General features: G+C 34.8%; 1 protein-coding gene across 1 annotated transcript in view; it reads right to left on the bottom strand.

The window, feature by feature from the left end:
* CNBD1 (cyclic nucleotide binding domain containing 1) overlaps nucleotides 1-23,449 on the bottom strand; it is a 314,879-nt gene that overhangs the window by 284,131 nt on the left and 7,299 nt on the right. The window contains exon 2 of the mRNA XM_081817128.1: nucleotides 11,047-11,119. Coding sequence (XP_081673254.1) covers nucleotides 11,047-11,119 — 73 coding nt within the window. The remainder of the gene's footprint in view (nucleotides 1-11,046; nucleotides 11,120-23,449) is intronic.

Here is a 23,449-nt window from a genome sequence, read left to right as displayed (position 1 = left end):
TGAATAAATAAAATCTTTAAAAAAAAAAGAAATATGCCTGATCCAGAATTTAAAGCAATAGGGATAAGAATACTAGCTGGACTTGAGAAGAGCATGGAAGACATCAGGGAGAACCTTACTGCAAACATAAAACAGCTAAAAAACAATCAGGCCAAAATGAAGAATGCAATAACTGTGATTCAAAACCAAATAGATGTAATGACCATAAGGATAGAAGAAGCACAGGAATGAACAGTGATATAGAAGATAGAATTATGGAAAATAATGAAGCTGAACAAAAGAGAGAAAGAAGAATGATGGATCAAGAAAGTAGACAGGGAACTCAATGACTCCATCAGACATAATAACGTTCATATCAAAGGAGTCTAGAGAGAAAAGAAAGTAAAAGGTTTATTTGAGGAAATAGTAGTTGAAAACTTCCCTAATCTGGGGAAGGAAACAGACATTCAAATACAGGAGGCACAGAGAACTCCCATGAAAGTCAACAAAGCAGGCCAACGCCAAGACATACTATAGTTAAATTTGCAAAATATAGTGGTAAAGAAAAAATCCAAAAAGCAAAACAACAAAAGAAGTCTCTAACTTACAAGGGAAGACCCATAAGGCTAGCTGCAGATCTCGCCACAGAAACTTGGCAACCCAGAAGAGAGTGGTATGATATATTCAACATGCTGAAGGGGAAAAATCTGCAGCCAATAACACTCTATCCAGCAAGTCTATCATTCAGAATAGGAGAGAAAAAGAGTTTCCTAGATGGGAAAAAAACTAAAGGAGTTCATGACCACTAAACCAGCCATGCAAGAAATGTTAAAGGAGATTCTTTGAGTGGGAAGGAAAGACCAAAAGTGACAAAGACTAGAAAGGACCAGAGAACATCACCAGAAACAGCAACTCTCTACAGGTAACACAATGACATTAAATTCATATCTTTCAGTAATCACTCTGAATGTTAATGGACTAAATGCTCCAATCATAAGACATAGGGTATCAGAATAGATAAAAAACAAGATCCATCTATATGCTGCTTACAAGAGATTCATTTTAGACCTAAAGACACCTGCAAATTGGAAATGAGGGGATGGAGAACTATCTACCAGGCTAATGGACATCAAAAGAAAGCCAGAGTAGCCATATTTATATCAATCAAGCTAGATTTTAAAACAAAGACTATAACATGAGATGAATAAGGGCATTTTAACATAATAAAGGGATCTACTCGTTAAGAAGATCTAAAAATTATAAATATTTATGCCCCTAACTTGGGAGCACCCAAAAATATAAATCAATTAACAATAAACATAAAGAAATTCATGGATCATAATACAATAATAGTAGGGGACATTAACACCCCACTCACAGCAATGGACCGATTATCTAAGCAGAAAATCAACAAGGAAACAGTGGCTTTGAATGACACACTGAACCAGACGGACTTAGCAGATATATTCAGAACATTTCATCCTAAAGCTGCAAAATATACACTCTTTTCAAGTGAGTGCACACAGGACATTCTCCAGAATACACCACATTTTAGATCAAAAATCAGGCCACAACAAAAAGAATGAGATCATACAATGCAACTTTTCTGACCTCAATGCTATGAAATTTGAAGTCAACCACAAGAAAAAATTTGGAAAGACCACATATACATGGAGGTTAAACAACATGCTACTAAAATTAAATAGATCAACCAGGAAATTAAAGAAGAAATTTAAAAATACATGGAAACAAATGAAGATGAAAACATGAAGGTCCAAAACCTTTGGGATGCAGCAAAAGTACCCAAATAAATAAAATCACAAATGAGAGAGGAGAAATAACAACCAAAACCACAGATATACAAATAATTATTTTAAAAAATCATGAAAAATTATATGCCAACACATTGGGCAATCCGAAAGAATTAGATAAATTCCTAGAAACATATTAACTACCAAAACTGAAAGAGAAAGATATAGAAAATGTGAACAGACCCATAACCAGCAAGGAAATTGAATCAATAATCAAAAATCTCCCAACAAACAAAAGTCCAGGGCCATATGGCTTCCCAGGGGAATTCTACCAAACATTTAAAAAGAGTTAGTACCAATTCTTCTCAAACTGTTCCAGAAAGTAGTAATGGAAGGAAAACTTCCAAACTCATTCTACAAGGTCAACATTACCTCAAATCTGAAACCAGACAAAGACCCCACAATAAGGACCAATATCCCTGATAAACATGGATGCATAAATTCTCAACAAGATACTAGCAAATCAAATCCAACAGTACATTAAAAGAATTCTTCACCATGATCAAGTGGGATTTATTCCTGATCTGCAAGGGTGGTTCACTATTCCCAAATTAATCAACATGATACACCACATTAATAAAAGAAAGGATAGGAACCATACAATCTTCTCAATAGATGCAGAGAAAGCATTTGACAAAATACAGCATTCATTCTTGATAAAAACCCTCAAAAAAGTAGGGATAGACGGAACATACCTCAACATCATAAAGGCCATATACAAAAGACCCACAGCTAATATCATCCTCAATGTGAAGAACAGAGCTTTTCCTCTATGGTCAGGAACAAGATAAGGATCTTCACTCTCACTATTGTTATTTAACCTAGTACAGAAAGTCCTAGCCTCAGCAATCCAACAACAAAAAGAAATAAAAGGTATCCAAATCAGCAAAGAAGAAGTCAAACTTTCACTCTTCCCAGACAACAAGATACTCTATGTAAAAAGTCCAAAAGATTCCACCAAAAAATTGCTAGAACTGATACACGAATTCAGCAAAGTCATAGGATACAAAATCAACCTACAGAAATCTGTTGCATTTCTACACACCAATAATGGGGCATCAGAAAGAGAAATCAAGAAATCAATCCCATTTACCACTGCATCAAAAACCATGATACCTAGGAATAAACCTAACCAAAGAGGTAAAAAACCTGTACTCTGAAAATTACAGAATACTTAATGAAAGAAATTGAAGATGACACAAAGAAGTGGAAATATATTCCATGCTCATGGACTGGAAGAACAAACATTGTTAAAATGTCTATACTACCTAAAGCAATCCACACATTTAATGCAATCCCTATCAAAATACCACCAGTATTTTTCACAGAGCTAGAACAAACAATTCTAAACTTTGTATGGAACCAGGAAAGACCCTGAATAGCCAAAACAATCTTGAAAAAGAAAAGCAAACTTGGAGGCATCACAGTTAAGGACATCATGGTTATATTACAAAGTTGTAGTGATCAAGACGGTATGGCACTGGTACAAAAACAGATACAGATCAATGGCACATATTAGAAAACCCAGAAATGGACCCACAACTCTAGAGTCACCTAATTTTCAAGGAAGCAGGAAAGAATAATCTAATGGGAAAAAGACAGTCTCTTCAACAAATGGTGTTGGGAAAACTGGACAGCAACATGCAAAAGAATGAAACTGGACCACTTTCTTATGCCATACACAAAAATAAATTCAAAATGGATGAAAGACCTACACGTGAGACAGGGAACCATCAAAATCCTAGAGGAGAATACAGGTAGTAACCTCTTTGACATGGGCCAGACCAACTTCTTACTAGGTGTCTCCTGAGACAAGGAAAGCAAAAACAAAAATAGACTATTGGAACTTCAGGAAAATAAAAAGCTTTTTCACAGTGAAGGAAACAATTACCAAAACTAAGAGGCAACCTTCAGAATAGGAGAAGATATCTTCAAATAACATATCTGATAAAGGGTTAGTATACACAATCTATAAAGAACAGGGATGCCTGGGTGGCTCAGTTGGTTAAGTGTCTGCCTTCAGCTCAGGTCACGATCCCAGGGTCCTGGGATTGAGTCCCACATCAGGCTTCTTGCTCAGTGGGGAGCCTGCTTCTCCCTCTGCCTGCCACCCCCCCTGCTTGTGCACCTGCTCTCTCCCTCTCTCTCTCTCTCTGACAAACAAATAAATAAAATCTCTAAAAAAAAAAAAAAAAAAATCTATAAGGAACTTACCAAGCTCAACATCCAAGAAACAAATAATCCAGTTAAGAACTGGAAAGAAGACATGAACAGACATTTTTCCAAAGAAGACATCCAGATGGCTAACACACACATGAAAAGATGCTCAACATCACTCACTATCAGGGAAATACAAATCAAAACTACAATGAGATATCAGCTCATACCTGTTAGAATGGCTAAAATGAACACATGAAACAACTGGTGTTGGCAAGGGGATAGAGAAACTTGAACCTTCTTATACTGTTGGTAAGAATGCAGCCACTCTGGGGGCACCTGGGTGGCTCAGACCATTAAGCGTCTGCCTTCGGCTCAGGTCATGATCCCAGGGTCCTGGGATCGAGCCCCGCATTGGGCTCCATGCTCAGCGGGGAGCCTGCTTCTCCCTCTCCCACTCCCCCTGCTTGTGTTCCCTCTCTCGCTGTGTCTCTCTCTGTCAAATAAATAAGTAAAATCTTAAAAAAAAAAAAAAAAAAAAGAATGCAGCCACTCTGGAAAACAGTATGGAGGTTCCTAAAAAAGCTAAAAATAGAACTACCCTATGATCCAGCAATTGCACTACTAGGTATTTACCCAAAGATACAAAAATACTGATTCGAAGAGATACACCCGATGTTTATGGCAGCATTATCAACAATAGCCAAATTATGGAAAGAGCCCAAATGTCTACCAACTGAAGACTGGATAAAGAAGATATGGTATATATGTATTTGTGTACACACACACATATATATTATATGTAAAGAATGAGTGTATATATATAGAGAGAGAGAAAGAGTGAGATCATCAAAAATAATGAAATCTTGCCATTTGCAACAACATTGATGGAGCTAGAGAATATTATGCTAAGTGAAATAAGTCAGAGAAAGACAAATACCAAATGATTTCACTCATATGTGGAATTTTTTTAAAAGATTTATTTATTTATTATTTTAGAGATGGCAGGGAGAGGCAGAGGGAGAGGAAGAGAGAGAATCTCTAGCAGACTCCCCACGGAGCACAGAGCCAGAGACAGGGCTTGATCTCAAGACCCTGAGATCACGACCTGAGCCGAAATTAAGAGTCAGACGCTTAACCGACTGAGCCACCCAGGCGCCCCCATATGTGGAATTTAAGAAATAAAACAGATAACATAGGGAGGAAGAAAAGAGAGAGACAAACCAGGAAACAGACTCTTAACTACAGAAAACAAACTGATGGTTACTAGCAGGTAGGTGGCAGGGGGATGGGTTGAATAGGTGATGGGTATTAAGGAGAGCATTTGTTGTGATGAGCCCTGGGTGTTGTATGTAAGTGATATAAATTCTATACCTGAAACTAATATTACACTGGAATTTAAATAAAAACTTGAAAACAAAACACGCAAGTTGACCCATGCAGCTCAAACCCGTGTGTTCAAGGGTCAACTGTACTCATGTTTACTAGTTTACTATAAAAGCATATGATAAAGGATACAGATGAGCATCCAGATGGAACAAATGCATTGAGCAAGGTATGTGGTAAGGGGTACAAGAGCTTCCATGCCTTCTCCAGGCTGGCCACTCAATCAGCACCTCCGTGTGTTAACCCAGGAGATCCCCAAACCCCATGCTTCTGGGTTTTTATAGAAGCTTCACTATATAGTCATGACTGATTTAATCATTGGCAATTAGCAATTGATTCAACCTCCAGCCTCTCCCAAGAGGTCAGCGGGTGGGACTGAAAGTTAAAACCCTCTGAATACTTAGTTGGTTCTCCCTCCTAGGCAACCAACCCCTAGGTGGGGTCCAACTGTCACCTCATTAACATAACAACAGACACATTTATCACTCTATCATTTAGGAAATTCCAACAGTTTTAGGAGCTCCCTGCCAGAAAGAAGGACAAAGACCAAATATATATTTCTTATAAAACACAGTATCACAGAGTGCTATTGGCATTTTGGATAGAACAGTGTGCAGGATTTTACTACACACTGCACTGTTTACAATGCCTAGCCCCTACCCACTTATTATCATTGTCATCTCCTAGTCATTGTAACACCTACAAATGTGTTCACATTTCCAAATGTCCCCTGGGAAAGGTGCTGCCTCAGGTAGAGGGTCTTGTTCTAGACAACTGGATATATGTACATGCACATTAGGTAAAATAACATTAATAAGTACACCCTGAATTATAAGCCTCCAACTGTTCACAACCTATAAAGTAAATGCAAGATTCCATCTGTCTCTGCCCACCTTTTCTGCCACCACTGGATTGACAGTACCAACTGATGGTCTTCAGTAGAAACCGTTCAAAAAAAAAAATTGACTTCATTCCAGATAAATGTTTGTAGAATCACAGTTTAATTAATTTCTTTTATTTGTACTAAGCCATATTTTCAAAGTTCTTCTTGTCTCCTTTCTCTTCCATACTTTATTTCCTTAAAAATAAAAATCACCTATCTCTTCATATCTTAATTTTTATGTCAAAAAATGTTTGTTTATGCCTGATGCCAACAGAATTAGCAAAACACTAAGAAAAAGAAAGATAATAATATATTTTGAAATAAAAATAATTATAATGAAGAACCAACCATTATCAATAGACTCTAAGAGCCTTAAACTTGTCGAGGAGCCTCCTTAAAATAATTTCTATTGTCTCTATCAACCTCTAATACTCCAGTAAATTAATATACTTTACCCTAACCTGAAGCAATGAGAAAGAAACAATTACTGAATGTCATTTTTTATATTTTAATTAATTACTATATTTTAATGATATCATTTCCATATTTTCTAATATAAAAGTATAAAAGTAAAAGATACAGTTGGGGAAAATTAGGCAAAATTAATCGTCTGTAAGTTGAAGAGTTTCCACTAGACGATTTCTTAGTTAACTCCCTGTTCTACAATCCTCTGACTCTATAATATTGTGTGTATGGGGAAATGATGCTAGATAATCAACTTAAAAATGGACTTTGGGCTAAAACCTATTTATGAGGTATAATCTCTGTAAGTATAAAAAATATACAGTCAGCACAACTATATCTGTATTTGAGGATAAGTGGCTATATATTAGTAATATTAATCACTAATAAGTACTGAACTCTATAATCCCAGTCACAAAGCTAATTGTTTGACAAGCACCACTCTTATACAAATGCATAAACGCACATGCATCATCACTGTTTGTCTTTTTTATTTCCAAATTCAGACATGTTTAAGGCTTTTGCATGAAATTACAAGAATAATTGGCCACATAAGAAAATATAGTTGCAAATACATAGCCTCAAGTTTGTTTATTTGAAACTTAGGAGAACATACATTTCCTTTCAAACTATATTACTCTGTTTATTACTAAGTAAACTGAACTTTAAACATAAGAGCTGACTGATCATAAAGTACTGTGACAAAAGGAAGAAAATCTCCAAAGCATGGAATGTCAAACCACAGAAGTTGCTTTAAAAAAAAAAAAAAGTTTAAAAATAATTAGCTCTCTAGACAATAGTACCAAAATAAATAAAGGGTGTCTCAGTCAGTTAAGCATCTACCATCGGCTCAGATCATGATCCCAGGTCCTGGGATCCAGCCCCACATCTGACTCCCTGCTGAGCAGGGAGTCTGCTTCTCTCTCTCCCTCTGCACTGCGCCCCCCATGCTCATTCTCTCTCTCAAATAAATAAATAAATAATCTTACAAATAAACAAATAAATATCACACTATAAATATGCAGCTATCCTCCTAATCAACAGGTAGAAAACCTACATATATTTTTAAAGCATCAAGAAGATATTTAGTTCTACTGAAGATGAGAATGTAACTCAATTCAAAACATTGAACCCTATGCCAAATGTCAAGGGGTAGGAAGCAATAAGATAAACAAATCTTCTGTCCTCATGGAACATATAGTCTACTAGAGATGAAAAGTCCTACATCCAAGAATTTAGAAATCAAAACTGACATCATTCCTCTTTGTTACACAAAATTTTTTCTTTTACTTGTGATAAAAAATCCCAGAATAACATATTAATATACTGCCTTTATTGTCAGAGGAGAAGAAACATCAGACAGACACCAACTGACTGACTACTTGCATTTGAGCAGCAGCCACCACACAGTGGGGCTTGCTTTTTGTACAAAGTTTATATATATACAGACACACAGGCACAAGGGTATAAAATCCCTCATATACCCAGGTAGGGGATAGGAGTAGTTTCAACAGCTGGGATTAAGGACAGGGTAGAGGCACATAGGAAGTGGTGGAGAGTAGCAGCCTCCCCTCCATCCTCCCACCCTGGACCAAAGGAAGGACAACTATAAGGAAGATTATATATTTAAAATATATATATATAAATATTATATATTACATATATATAATATATAACATAAATATTATATATATAATATATATAATCTAACCCTTGGTAGGGTTTATATACACATATATATATAATATATAATCAAACCCTTAGTAGTTTTCATGTTCAAAAATTGCAATCCTTGAGTCATTTAATTCTCAGCCTTTCTTTTTTTTTAATTATAGGAGAAAAATAATTCTTTGGTCATTTTTAACATATAATAGATAAAGAATAAATATGAAGGAATACATTTTTCTTAAATCTCTTCCCAATTTGTGGAAATCAATTGAAAGCTTTGTAATTCTGGAAGAATTCAATGTATATATTTCTGATAAACTGCATAAAGAAATCTTGGTAGGAAAAAGGACTGTATTGCCAAGCCATCATTAATCTTTTGTAATTTATTATCTTATTCTAAAAAGATACTCATTTTCAAATTTATGTTTGTATTTGTAATCTTATATTCTGTTTCTAAAACATAAGCCTAAAACCTAAACCTAAACCTAAACCCAATATATATATATATATATAAGTACCCGAAAACATGCCGTCTCCCAGACCCCTGGTGTGTACCAATGCATCAAAAGAAAACATCCAAGAAATTCACGGGATTTGGTGTCTAAGAAAAGGCACAGTAAATGTAAAACTTAATCGAAGGAAGTCAAGCAGGACACCAGACTGGGCTTGGAACAGCTGATTGTCTGATGAGAGACCACTACTTAGGAAAGATTATCAAACCAGGAAGACAAAGGCTGATAAGATTTATGTAGAATGGATACTTTGGCAGTTCCACATCTAGATGATTCAATTTCTCTTACTATGATCACCCAAGGTGGGTGGAGGGAGAGGTCTAGAAACATGTTTTGTTTTTTGTTTTTAGTTTTTTACGTCTGGGCGAAAAAGCAAAAGGAAAATGACAGCACAAAAGGCATTCGGCTCCAAAAGCCTGAACTAGCTTCTTATGTGTTAGAAAAGGGTACAGCATATAAGATAAATTCAACACTTAAAAACTTGGATGAGCCTTTTTGAATAGCAATAATCATTTTAAAATAACATTTATATAGCTCTCACTATGTGCCAGACCCTGTTTACTCAACATATGTTAGCTCATTTCGTCATCCCAATAACTCTGTAAAATAGGTACTATTATTATCTCCATTTTAAAAATAAGAAAACTGAAGTAAAGAGAAATTAAGTAACCAACCCAAGGTCACACATTCAGTGAGTGTCTGAGCCGGATTCAAACCAAGTGGCATGACTTGATTCTTCATCCTGTGTGGAAAGGCACTGAGAGTGAGGAGGAGGCATAAGTGGCATAGGAAAAAAAAAAAATCATTCTTAGGAGAAATCCAAGAAATATAAAAGAAGCAAGTCCTCCTCCTTTTCTCTGAAAAAAAAGAAGAAATGGCAAGATCAATGAAGATACAGAAATAATCTGAAATCAGAAACATAAGAAAATCAAAAACACAAAACAAGTGTTGGTAAGGATGTAGAGAAAAAGGAACTTTCTACACTATTGGTGGGAATTGTTAACTGGTGTAGCCACTCTGGAAAACAGTATGGAGGTTCCTCAAAAAGTTAAAAATAGAATGATTTTAATCATAGAACCTATGATCCAGGATTATATTACTGGGCATTTACCCAAAAAATACAAAAACACTAATTCAAAGGAATACATGCACCCCTATGTTTATTGCTTACAATAGCTAAACTATGGAAGCAGCCTAAATGTCTGTCATAGATAAATGGATGAAGAAGATATGGTGTATACACACACACACACACACACACACACACACACACACAGTGGAATATTATTCAGCCATAGAAGAGAATGAAATCTTGCCATTTGCAATAATGGATGGAGCTAGAGAGTATAATGCTAAGTGAAATAAGTCAGTCAGAGAAAGACAAATACCATATGATCTCACTCATATGTGGAATTTAAGAAACAAAACAAATGAGCAAAAGGGAAAAAGAGAGACAATCCAAGAAACAGAGTCTTAACTATAGAGAATAAACTGATGGTTACCAGAGGAGAAGTGGGTGGGGGCAGCGGGGGGCATAGGTGATGGGAATTAAGAAGGGCACTTATCATAAAGAAGAGAATAGAATAGAATAGATAGGGGCATTTTCTCAGTGGTCCCATTAAAGATGAGGCAAGGTCCTCTCTTAATAAAGGAAAGTGGAAGAGTGGATGGACACTGATATGTAAGAAACTAACTAGTTTTATAATTTCAAAAATCCAAACTGGGAAACCGAGTTGGCAAAACAATAATTTTTTTTTCAAATTATATCTTCAAGTATCATATACCTTAGGAATCCTGAGCTTTGAGCCCTAATATTTCCTAATTCTTTGGCTCCAGTATCTTTCAAGTGGGTATCTCCTAAGCACTGCTGAAGTACTTATTTCACTCAGGATTTGTGTTTCCAACCATTTAAAGCTTTCTTCCCTTATGACTGTTTTTTAAGTACTAGAAAGGGCTCAGCTAGGGATGAATTATGTTTGCTTCACACTCAATTGTTTCCTTAAAATATAACATATATTCTGCCCCTTTAATCTGGAGAAATAACCTCCAGGTTTTCAAATGTTTTTTATCTATGTGGTAAATCAAGTACCTATGGAGTCAACAATAGTTTACTACTATACTTTATCCATAAAACAAACATGTTCATATTCATTTGAATGAAAGAAAAAGAAACACATGAGAAACTTACCTGGATTGTAGTCCTCTTATATGGCACAATGCATTCAACTGGCCATAATCAATGTACTTAGACATTTTCAACTCTGAAAAAAAATCAATTAAAAATTTGAGTAATTTTCTGTAATCTTATTAACCAAAATTATAAATAGAGTTTAATTCCAAACATTCATCATAGTAAAAGAATTCAGTGACCATGGTAGTGAATTATTACCAGTCTTTGATATACAAGCAGAACTGAATAAGGTGATTAAATAATACAAAAAAAGAGTGTAATGTTTTTCATTGATGTCAAATCTGGTCTGACATTGTTTGTTTGTTTTTGGAGTTTATATGTGTCATATAATGTCCCTCCTCTGGAAGAAAGCCTTTCAGAATCCCCATCCTATACCTTTAGAATGTGGACTGACAATGCCATGACAATTCAAAGAAGAGTTTCTTGAGGTCCCTGTCTCTGTCTCTGTCTCTCTCTCTGCAATACTACTAATTTTTATTCAATTCATGCAGGCCCCCATCTTACACTAGCCCTCTTCAGAGCACCTTCCAATATCTGGATTCAGTTTGCAATCCCATTTGAAGTTAATGTGTAAGCAAATCACACAATATCCCTTAAGAGCAGAAAGATAGTAATCATAGCCAAGAAGCAAACTAATTGCAATTCTCCTTCAGTGCCAGAAAGAACTGACATCCTTCAAAGGAGATGAAAAGGAAGATAGAGTATTGAGTACGATAAGCATCATTACAGTGATGGGCACTCACATCACAGGTCCTCCCCTTTCTCCAGGAGAATGCATGCTGTTAGAAATGTTGTAAAACAGAAAGCAGTAATACCAACATGCACATTATTCCTTTCCTTAGTGAAAAGGTATTGAGAAAATCAGCAGCTTAATGCACTTCTAAACTTTTTAAAATGTATTTTTGACCATATCCCAGTAGAATTTGACATGTACAAACTTATCAATTTTAATTTCAAATTATTGAATTACACTAACATTTTTAAGCCTTTTGTGATCTAAAATTAATCATCAATAACATATACTACTTTTTTAAAAATGAAATTGGGATAAAAGAAATTTAAACAGAAAACTGGTTGCTATCCACATAAATTATTACCATGTAATAAACTTGAAAATACTAATAACATGATTTAGGTTATTTTCTTACCTATAATACTCAGTTAAGTCTTATGAATCAGAAAATTACCTAATTGCATTTTAGCAACATATCGAATAATTATTTTAAATGAACCAAGTTATAGCCACATTTTATCAAAAATACTTTTAAGTATACTCATATTTCCAATACAGGATATTATATAAAATTTTAATTATAGTAGATTTTTAGATTGATGGATTAAGAAGAGATTTCTACGAAGTATTAGTTTAGTCCAATTTCCCAACCCAGTTTAAAAACAGAATCAGAAATAGCCCTGGTGTCTGGTATGGACAGGAAAAGGGGATGGTTGCCATAGATATTTTTTAAAAAAAAGTTCAAGGTTTGAGAAATCCTGGCTTAAAAGGGGGATTTTAAAAATCATCCTTCAGTTAAAATAGCTTACCAAAAAAAAAAAAAATCACAGGATGGATATTATAAGACTAAGAATTGCTAGCAGAGAATAGAAAACTTGAGAATCATCAACTTGCCTGAGAAAAGCTACAGCACTTGAGGGTAAGGCTTTGCCCTAAACTTGGCACAGCCAAGTAAACTCAAAACCAGACTAGCTTATATACTAAGTACTCACAGCCTAGAAGGACACTTTACAATTCACCAAAAAATTTCTTCACTGATTCTCATTTCCAGGAGGTATTTGTGACAAGGGACTTTATATAAAGGGTGTTGAACAACATAATGGGTCTTGTCTTTGAAGCAGTTTCATTAAAAAGAAAAAAGTCAATAGATTTCAACATGAAATTATAACTTTGTAGAGAGCAGAAGTCAAGCTTTTCTGGTGATCAAATTTAATACCAGGATAAAGCTTAAGGAGTTTCAGAGGGACTAAGTTTACATTTGTTTTCCAGTCTTGTTTTCCCTCATGAATATGTCTTAGCTGGGCTTTTGACAGAAGCAGAGGGAGCTTAACCCTATGACAGGGGTAAAAACCACAGATTTGACCACAGTTTGTTTCAAAGATTAGAAGCTGATATAAAAGGGTGGTTACAAAGTAAATCCTAAACTAGAGACAAAGAACAAGAAATTCATGGCACAATTAAAAAACCAATTTTCTTTACAGATATAATGCTCACTATATATTATTGAAATAGAGAAACTAAAATCCAATGTTTTATCCGAGTGACTCACTGGTGATCTTTTGTTTATAAAAATGTCCATCCAGGGGTAGATATGTATTTTTAAATTCGTGCGGTAGAATCAATTACGTATGCTTTTTGTGGGGATTATAAAAATTTGTTAAAAATGGGTCTTGTGAGTGTTAAAATAAAATTAAACTATTTTTCCCCAATAAACTTTCCCTTAAAAGGGGAAAAAAAGCTAAGAATAAGTGAAGCCTTAGAAATATGTAAATGCAAAACCACTATTTACTGGGAAATTAGGCTTATTGGAGTGGCTACTGGGTAACATAAAAGAGATGGACAGCACAGCCAAAGAGAAAATGTGACAGTGACCATGTGGAATTGTCAGGGTATGTTTAGCTGGAAAACAGAAAGCTGAGACCTCTTCAAAAGTACTTGCAGGATACACTGATAACTAATCCAGTGATAAGCAGAACTTTGTTTAATGCAATATTCAGAGCACAAAGAAACAGTTCAGCAGCAATAACAACAGAAACATTATCAATATTTTTTTTTTATGGTAAGAGTAGCAGTACTTCTACCAAAAAGGAGGTGGTAAATTCTAGCATAGGACTGAAGTACAGAACATGGAGAAAATAAATGATCCATCAGACACTATAAGCATGACTAATTCTATACACTTGGATAAGTAAGTCTAGATTTGTGTAATAATAGGGAATTAAACATTGATGATTAATAGTGTATTTGTTTTGGGGCATGTGGGTGGCAGAGTCGGTTAAGCATCTAACTCTTGGTTTCAGCTCAGGTCTTGATCTCAGGATCATGAGATAGAGCCCCACACCAGGCCCCACACTCAGCACGGAGTCTGCTTAAGTTTCTCCCTCTCCCTCTGCCCCTCTCCCTATGCTCTCTCTCTCTCTCTCAAATAAATAATCTTTAAAAAAAATAGTGTATTTGTTTCTCTTCAACTAATTTTGTTTTCTAAAATAACCAAGTTAATTATCCTTCAAAATAACATTGAATAAACATAAGGGACCTGAAAAATGTCAGCTAAATAAACCATCAAGAGGCAAAGGAATACAGCCTAATCAAGGACTTCTATAACTAAAAGCTGATGTACAACATGGACAATTACATAAGTGGGCTTATGTTGTTCCTGCCCCTTGTCTGAGTGGGTTATGATGTTAAAATATACATATATTAACTGAGGAGGGAAGAGAAGAGGGAAATATTATGCAACAAATTATCAAAATAACTTCCCTTTATATCCAACAATTTTGGAAAAGTAATCTACATTCATCTTTATTTCCTCAACTCAAATTCACTTCTCTACTCACTATAATTTATCTTCCACTTTCATTATTCATTAAAATTTGTTTCATTAAAAATATAGGAAATCCTATAGTTTCCAGTCTAATAACCTCTTTTCAGTCTTCCTTGCACTAAATTCTGTGTGACATCTGGCACTGGTGAAGCCTACCTACCAGGCTTCTGTGACACTATTCTCTCCCTGCTTGCTTCTTCCTCATTTGACTACTCTACTGGCTCATCTTCACTGTCCATGAATCCATTCTCAATGCCTCTATCTTTTCAGTTTAGATCCTCTTCCTCCACAATCTTACCTGCACCTGCATGTCCAGCTATCACACATACACTTAGGATCCTTGACTCAATCTCTCTAGCACAAAACTCTAACCTGCACTCCACTAATATTCACATGAACGTCATTCTTGAAAATCAATTTCAGGATAACAGAAGCTTTACTTAAAATCTCTCTCTCTCTCTCTCTCTCTCACACACACACACACACTCCCTGCCCCTTGCAGGTTATCATACTTTAATCATTTTACCTCTCTTCTACGTAAGATTGAAGATCATGCCAATGTCTTTGCGGCATTAAAAATCTCACCATGGCAAAGAGCCCACTAAATAACAAAGGGTAAAAAGAGGAAATAATTTTGATTTTCATTAAAACTGAGTATTTACCAGACTCTTAACATAGAGAACAAACTGAGGGTTGCTGCAAAGGAGGTGGGCAGAGGGATGGGGTAGATGGGTGATGGTTATTAAGAAGGGCACTTGTGATGAGCACTGGGTGTTATATGTAAGTGATGAATCACTCAATTCTACAGCTAAAACCAATATTACATTGTATAGTAACTAATTGGAATTTAAATAAAAACTTGAAAAAGGAAAAAATACTGAGTATTTACCATATTTCCAAACTACAAACTGAAAAATACCAGCTAAATAGTGTAATTTCAATAAACTTTAAAAGAGGTACAAAAGTTTATCTTGTTTGAGGAAACAAGCAGAGTTCTTTAGGGGAAGGTTGTATAGCCCTAAAGAATATAACCAATTAAATCCTACTTGAAATGGGAAGTTCTTGAGACTTAGACAGACTAACAGGAACCCAAAGCCCATGACATATAAGGAATGTAGAGCCGAATAAGAATTTCACATATACTCATATTTTTTTAAGAATCAGGTTGTTGTAGTGGTAGGAGGACAAATGTTAGGTGGCAATCAACACAGAAACAGCTTGTCTCAGTCACTGAAGAGAAATAGAGGCCAAATAAACAGCATAAGGAATATAGTCAATGATACTGTAATAGCGATGGAACAGGACAGATGGTAGCTACACTTATGGTGAGCATAGCATAATGTATAAACCTGTCAAATCACTAAGTTGTACACCCAAAACTAATGTAACATTATGTATCAACTATACTCAAAAATAGATGTCAAGTCACTACCAAGAAACCTTTGGAATATGAATTATGACAGTACTAATTAGAGATATATCATTTAGGGAAGAGCATAGAACAGAGTTGATGAGAAAGTATTCAAAGTTAACATACAAGAAAATTCAACCTGTCTGTTGTACCAGCTTACTCCCTACTGCTATCTTTTTTCAAGCAAGTAACCTATCTTCAAAAAATAACCACCATTCAATAATCTGGGAACCTAGGAAAAACATACCCTAGGGAAAGTGTGAAAAACAATGAGAAACAATTAAGTTACCAAATAAAAATCAAATAATATGCATCAGAATAAATAGTGGAAGTGGGGAGAAAGCCCTCCAATTACACACACACACACACACACATCCTTGATGAAAGAAGAACAAAGAGCTACATGACATTAAATATAAATAAGACAACAGAAAGAAATTACAAATAGGCTATATTTAGGAAAGAAGAGAAAGATAAAATTATGACAAAATTTATGTTAGAAATAGCAAAAATGGGAATATTTAATATAATCAGAACATAAAGGCTAACATTCAAATAGAGAAAAGAAAAAGAGAAAATGATAAATGAAGATAGAAAACAGAGATTATACGTGAAAACTTTTTCTGAATAAGAAAACAGAAATGATGGTACAGGAAAAAAATGCTCAAACATATAAAAACACTTTTCTCATATAAAGACTTGAATATGAAGAATCAAATACCATGACCCAGAAAGGGAAAAAGAAAGCATAATACATGATTTACAAAGAGACCAGATATTCTGGACTGAGTGAATAATTAAATGTTACTATGTTTTGAAGATAAACAATTATTTTAGCACCTAGCCAAAACCCAGTGCGGTCTTAGTCTTCTCTATAGCAAAGTCTTGGCAAACAGTAAGACAAATGGGGGGAGGGAATATATCATGAGTTTTATTCTCCAATAACTAAAAAGGTAATAAATAAATATAAGACCTCAGAGAATATAAAGTACTGTAAGATCTCTTTGAAAAATACAATTTGATAAACATACAACTGAAGCTTAAATAGTATGGACACTATACTAATAAAGGGTAAGTAAATTCTGTAAGCCTTAATGCAAATAATAAATTCTTCATAGATTCTAATAAAAAGGGTATAAATAGTAATGAGTAACAACTTGGAAGTTTCAGCAGAGAAGTGAAAGCATAAAATATACTTGTACAAACACCCTCACATAGTAAATAATTAATATTTACAATTTAAAGAATATTTAAAAATAATGGGACCTTAATATTTGAAGGTATGAATGCAACTAGTCAAAGACTTAGACATTAATATTCTTACTAATCAAATCATGATGTGAAGAGGGAAATTCTTCTCATTTTATACTAGGTTGTGAATATTCATTGTCTAAGTTGATAAATCAAGAAGTACAGGTTTAGGTATGGAATCTATTAAATGTTTTGTGTTCCAAATTATATAACATTAAAATTCATAAAGCAAAAGTTTCAGGAATAAATGGAGACAAAACAACCTCCACAGTAACTTTCCTTCCTTCTTACCTACAAATCAAGTAACAACTGAATCACTGAGGATATAAATATAAATTACATAATTAATGAGATATATTAAACATATATTAAATTTATTCTTAAATCAAAGAGCATATCAAAACTGAAACTATAAAATATCAAGAAGGTAAAAATAGGGAATGTTTTCATGAACCTATGGAATATAATTAGTCTTTCTCCGGTGAAAATGCATTCCCCAAAATATTTATATTACAAGAAAAGACAAAAAATAAAATCAAAAGAATTAAGCATTTTGACTCAAAAAGTTAGGAAAAGAAAATTAAAACAAGAGAAATGCAAGGAAGAAAGTAGAAAAGCAGAAATTAATGGGTTTATAAAGCAGGAAGAACTGTAGAAAAAAATAAATTCAAGAGAGTTGGTTCTAGGGCTCAGATAGGGAAAGCACAAGATGAGCCTGAAAAATCTTACTGTACCAGAAAGCACGGAAATGGTTAGACCAAAATGAAGGCATCTCCAGTGGCCAGACTGTGAACTATCTAGACATCAAAATATGTAATGATAATAACTCATTAAAATCCTTGGAATAGGGGCGCCTGTGTGGCTCAGTTGGTTAAGCGTCTGCCTTCGGCTCAGGTCATGATCCTGGGGTCCTGGGATCAAGCCCCACATCAGGCTCCCTGCTTAGGATCTTTTTACTATAAAAATCATTATCAGAACAATTGGCTAAATTCAAATGGGAGGGGTCTAAGAATTAGATTACAGTATCTGTAACTGTGTTAATTTTTTTTAATTTGATGATGTATTATGATTATGTAATAAGCGTATTTCCTTGTTTTTAAGAAATACATACTAAAATATTTAAGGAAAGTGGAGTGTCAAATGGCTCTGAAAAAATAAGTTTCTCTACATTAAACTTAACAACATTTAAGATTGCAGTTTCAAACTTTTTAAATTTTATTTTCAAAAATTTAATAACTTTCTCATATGACTTCTGTAGTTAGAAAATATAATGAGAAAAGATATCATTCATAATAACAAAGAAAAAAAGATAAAATGCCCAGAAATAAATTTTATTGTTGCATCATAAGACACTTGCAAAAACTGGAAGTAGGAAGGTTGAATATTACAAAAATACAAGTTCTTGAGCAGGAATATTCAATATCATAAAGATATCAATTCTCCATAAATGAATCTTTAAGTTTAATGCATTTCCAACTAAAATACCCATGTTTATTTGTTGAAAAAGCCCAAATATTTCTAAAGATCTATAGAAAAATAAACCAAGAAGAAAGGCCCGAAAAAGTCTTTCCAAAAAAGAGTAATCAGTAAAGGTTAATCTTACCAGATACTGAAATATGTAATAATGCTTCAAAAATTATAACAATTCAACACAAATGCATAAAGAGACAAGAGATAAGTGGAAAAAAGTAATAGTTTCCAGAGATAGATCCAGAATGCATATGAAAATTTAGCATACAATAAAAACTGGCATTTCAAATTAGTAGAAAAAGATTACTCAACAAATAGTGTTAGAACAGTTGATTGGTCATTTGGAAAAATATTAATTTGCAGCCATACATCACTATTCTAAAGTAAATTTATTCAAAAATAAATTCTAGATGCACTAAATATTTAACAAGCTTAATATTAAAAATAAAACTATATAACTAACAAAAGAAAGCATGGAAGAATTATTTTTAATCTTAGTGTGAACAATGGCATTCTAATCAAGAATCAATAACAGAGGACAAAAACTAGACAATCTAAAATGTTTGTATGACACAAAAATCATAAACATGAAAAAAATGCAAACTGAGAAAAATACCTGTAAAGTACATGCCAAAGCGCTAATTTCTTTTATACACAAAGATTTCTTTCAAATAAAAGGAAAAATAAACCTCAATAAATGGGCAAGGGACATGTAAATAGGCTGTTCACATAAATACACATGACCACAAATATATGAGAAGATTCTAACCTCACTCTTAAAGAAATGCAAACTTACAGAGCAATTAAAACTATTTCCAACTAATTTATTGGCAAAATGTTTGTTTTACAATGCATATTAGTATAAATGTTGTGAAATAGAAACTTGCATATACTGATGGTGGGAGTAGGAATTAGTGCAACCCCTTTGGAAGACAATTTGTTAATAGTTATCAAAATTTAAAATGCACACATCCTTTGGCCATGCAGTTCTATTAATACACTTGCTTAGCAAAAAAAAAAAAAACAGTACAAGATGTTTATTTGATTTTAACAGCAAAACTAACTAGAAACAAATTCCCTCTGAACTAGTAAGGATCTAGCTATCAGGAGACTGAAACCACACCAGCAATTTCAATGGAAAAAAAATGATACAAAGAACAGTTAGTCAGATATTGGAGAACTGAAGAGACAAAAAGGGAGCAGCAAATATGCAGAAGGCATCTACCACACTATTTTTGCTGATGAAGCAAAGGGAAGAGGTTGAATTACTAAAACTTAGAAGCGGGGAGCAATGGTCTTAAGAAGCTGAGATTTGGACCTCCAAGGACAGAGCCAGCAGCTGGAGCTGAATTGTTGAGGGGGTGCAATTAAGTTATTTCTGGGAACACTGGGAAAACTGCAAATGGAATTAACTGCTGCTGCTGGAATGAACAGCCACTGCTTGGGTGAAAAAGACATTGCTGGAGAGACACAAGGAGAAGCAAACCAGAAATAGAAAACAAAAGGACAAACACTTTCCTTAACTTTGCTTCTGCCTTCCAATCTCCCTCTAACACCTGCTATTGACAGATCCTAACAGGAAGCCAGTTGGCTTTCTGGGAAAAACTGGTTTGCAGAGCCCCAGCCTCAGCATCACAAAGCAGAATATATAGAAAGGTGGGTTTAAAGGTGAGACACAATAGGTTAAATAGCACATCCATTAATAGTATTTTGGTATATTCAAACAATGAAATATAATATAGCCACTAAAATGAATAAGGTACATATCTACATATTGGCATGAAAAGGCCTTCATAAAACATGATATTATTAAGTGAAAAATAAAGGTATGATATAGGGTAATAAAAATGTCCTACCATATTTTACTATTAAAAATACACACACGTGTGTGTGCATATGTATTTACATACTTGAATATGCATGAAAAGTTTCAAGAAAAAATATGTTTTCATGATAGTTACTTCTGAGGGTAAGATTAGGAGTATGGGTTGGGAGGAAGACTCACTTAATGTTTCAATATTCTCTTGTGCCTGATGCATACATTACTACATAATAATTTTTAAAAGAGACCTACTCACCAAAATCCCCATAAATTGTGTAAGATTTGTTCATGCTTCTGCTATTTACTTATCACCTGCATGCTAGGCATTGGAGATACAAAGACATGTGAAGGATAACCACTTATCTCCAGATATTCATCTAATAAGAACCATAACCCTAAAGCATATGTCTATGAAGTATCTAGTGTGAGGTTAAAAGGTGATAAGAATAACAGAAGAGGTATAGAAAAAGTACAAGGGACAGTTTAGAGATATGGAAGACATTATTTCATACTGGAGAGGCCAGGAGAGTCTTTGCAGAGATTAAAGTCATTGACCAGAATTTTAAAGAACTGGAATGACAGAAAAAAATAGAGCAAGATAGATGGAAACTCCAAAAGGAAACATGAGCTAAAGTACCAGAGTATGATGAAGAGTTCAATGGTGTAACTCACAGAGTAACTTTCCCCTAGTGTGGGAACTCTCTAGCTCTGATCTCTAGAGACCATATAAAGGTAGAGCTATCAACTAGATTGCTAGGTAACATCGGCTATGATAACAATGACCCCTGATTGGTGAGTTCCGTCTAGACCAAGAGAAACTATAGATGATCTACAAATACCTAATGGAGAGTCACTGAAATGGACTTCCCTGACTATAGTGACTCTTTTTTTTATTATTAATTTTTTTTATGACCTACAGTTGACACAGCTTGGAAGTTCCTCAAAAAATCACAAATAGAGGGCGCCTGGGTGGCTCAGTTGGTTAAGCGACTGCCTTCGGCTCAGGTCATGATCCTGGAGTCCCTGGATCGAGTCCCGCATCGGGCTCCCTGCTCGGCAGGGAGTCTGCTTTGCCCTCTGACCCTATCCCCTCTCATGTATTCTCTCTCATTCTGTCTCAAATAAATAAATAAAAAATCTTTAAAAAAAAAAAAATCACAAATAGAAACAACATAGATCCAGTAATTCCACTATGGGTATTTATTCAAAGAAAACAAAAACATGAATTTGAAAAGATATATGAACCCCGGGCGCCTGGGTGGCTCAGTCGTTAAGCGTCTGCCATCGGCTCAGGTCATGATCCCAGGGTCCTGGGATCGAGTCCCACATCAGGCTCCCTGCTGGGCGGGAAGCCTGCTTCTCCCTCTCCCACTCCCCCTGCTTGTGTTCCTGCTCTCGCTATGTCTCTCTCTGTCAAATAAATAAATAAAATCTTAAAAAAAAAAAAAGATATATGAACCCCTATGTTTATTACAGCATTATTTGCAATGGCCAAGATATGGAAACTACAGTGACTCTTGTAACTGGGAAGTTCCTTGGCAGGAAACTTAGAAACGGTGCCTAGATTTTTTTTAATAAGAAATACTGGCTCCTTCAGGGTATGAGGCTTTTAAGTCAGGACAATTCAGCACCTGCCCTATGTGATTCTCATTACCTTGAACCTGAACTACCATGCTGGCGGCCAAAGAGGGTTGTTATGCTGTGCCTCAGCAGGTGTGAGAAGAGCTCCCACGGAAAGGGACACCGGGCCCTGCCCTTCTGCAAGATTGCGATTCTGTCCTTTGTCCTTTGGAGCAGATGTGCCAAAAATGGTCATTTGAATGTTGCTTTGAACCTAGAAAGGCCTCCTGTCCCCTTGAGCAGCACTGCAGATGGGTTTAAAGAACATCAATCAAAGCATTTTAGCTGTACTGGAGAGTTCTATCAACGGAACTGAATGTCTAGAACATGAGAGACAGATTTTAGCCAAAGCATGAGAATTTTAAATGCCAGATTGAAGAAAACAGATTGTAATCTAAGTTTTGGAAGAGAGTAGAACCCTGACAGCTTTTGAGTGGACAGTTAACATGATCAAATTCCCTTGTAAATCATCATATTTTTAAAAAATAAATAAACAAAGGAATCTGGTCCATAATATATGTTGGAAGGAAGTCCAGAGATCAGGTCAGTCAAAGGTAATGGAGATCCAGTTTAGGAGGCTGAAGGGAACAGAGGACTAATGCAGAAGGTATTTCTGAGACAGACTGCCTAGAACAGAGCAGTAGCCTGAGACCTGAGGTGTGACCTAGTGTGACCACTAGAGGAGACATCTGATTTGCAATGCATTGCAGTCTACTGCAGGGTTTCCTGCCTAAATCCCCAGAAATGATTTGAACTCAAGTTTAAGTTGCCATTACTTAATTTCTAAAGGTCACTCAAGACTTTCTGACAAAAAGTACAAGTACATTGAGATAGTTATGAGTGGTAAGAAAAAAAACATAATAAATGCTTGGTTTTTTCAATAAAACATTCATCTTTTCTCCTTTGGGATTTAAAAAAAAAGTGACTTTTACATTGAAAAATAAAGTTGAGAAAATAATTTTCTGATACTTCTTTTCCCAAATAATCAAGTAGCATTTTCCACAGGGACTATTATTGATTATATAAACACGGAGACATATACAAACATTCAACCACATTTTCCATCTTTTATTTCTTCTCGGAACATCCAGTCTCATCTCTTAGCTCTGTTTTTCAACTTTGTTTTCTTGTATACATTACACAGTCAGCTTCTCTGTCTTCTCCACTGACAGGCCACCCTTTTTCTTACTTGCACTCCTGGGATTTGAATGGTTTAAAACTTTAAAATGGAGCAACAGTTACTTTTCCAGATAAATATATATCTTGAAA

This window comes from Leptonychotes weddellii, chromosome 4, assembly GCF_054177405.1.
Source record: "Leptonychotes weddellii isolate Sample4059 chromosome 4, ASM5417740v2, whole genome shotgun sequence".
Classification (NCBI taxonomy): Eukaryota; Metazoa; Chordata; class Mammalia; order Carnivora; family Phocidae; genus Leptonychotes; species Leptonychotes weddellii.
This window is presented reverse-complemented; position numbering and strand designations above follow the sequence as displayed.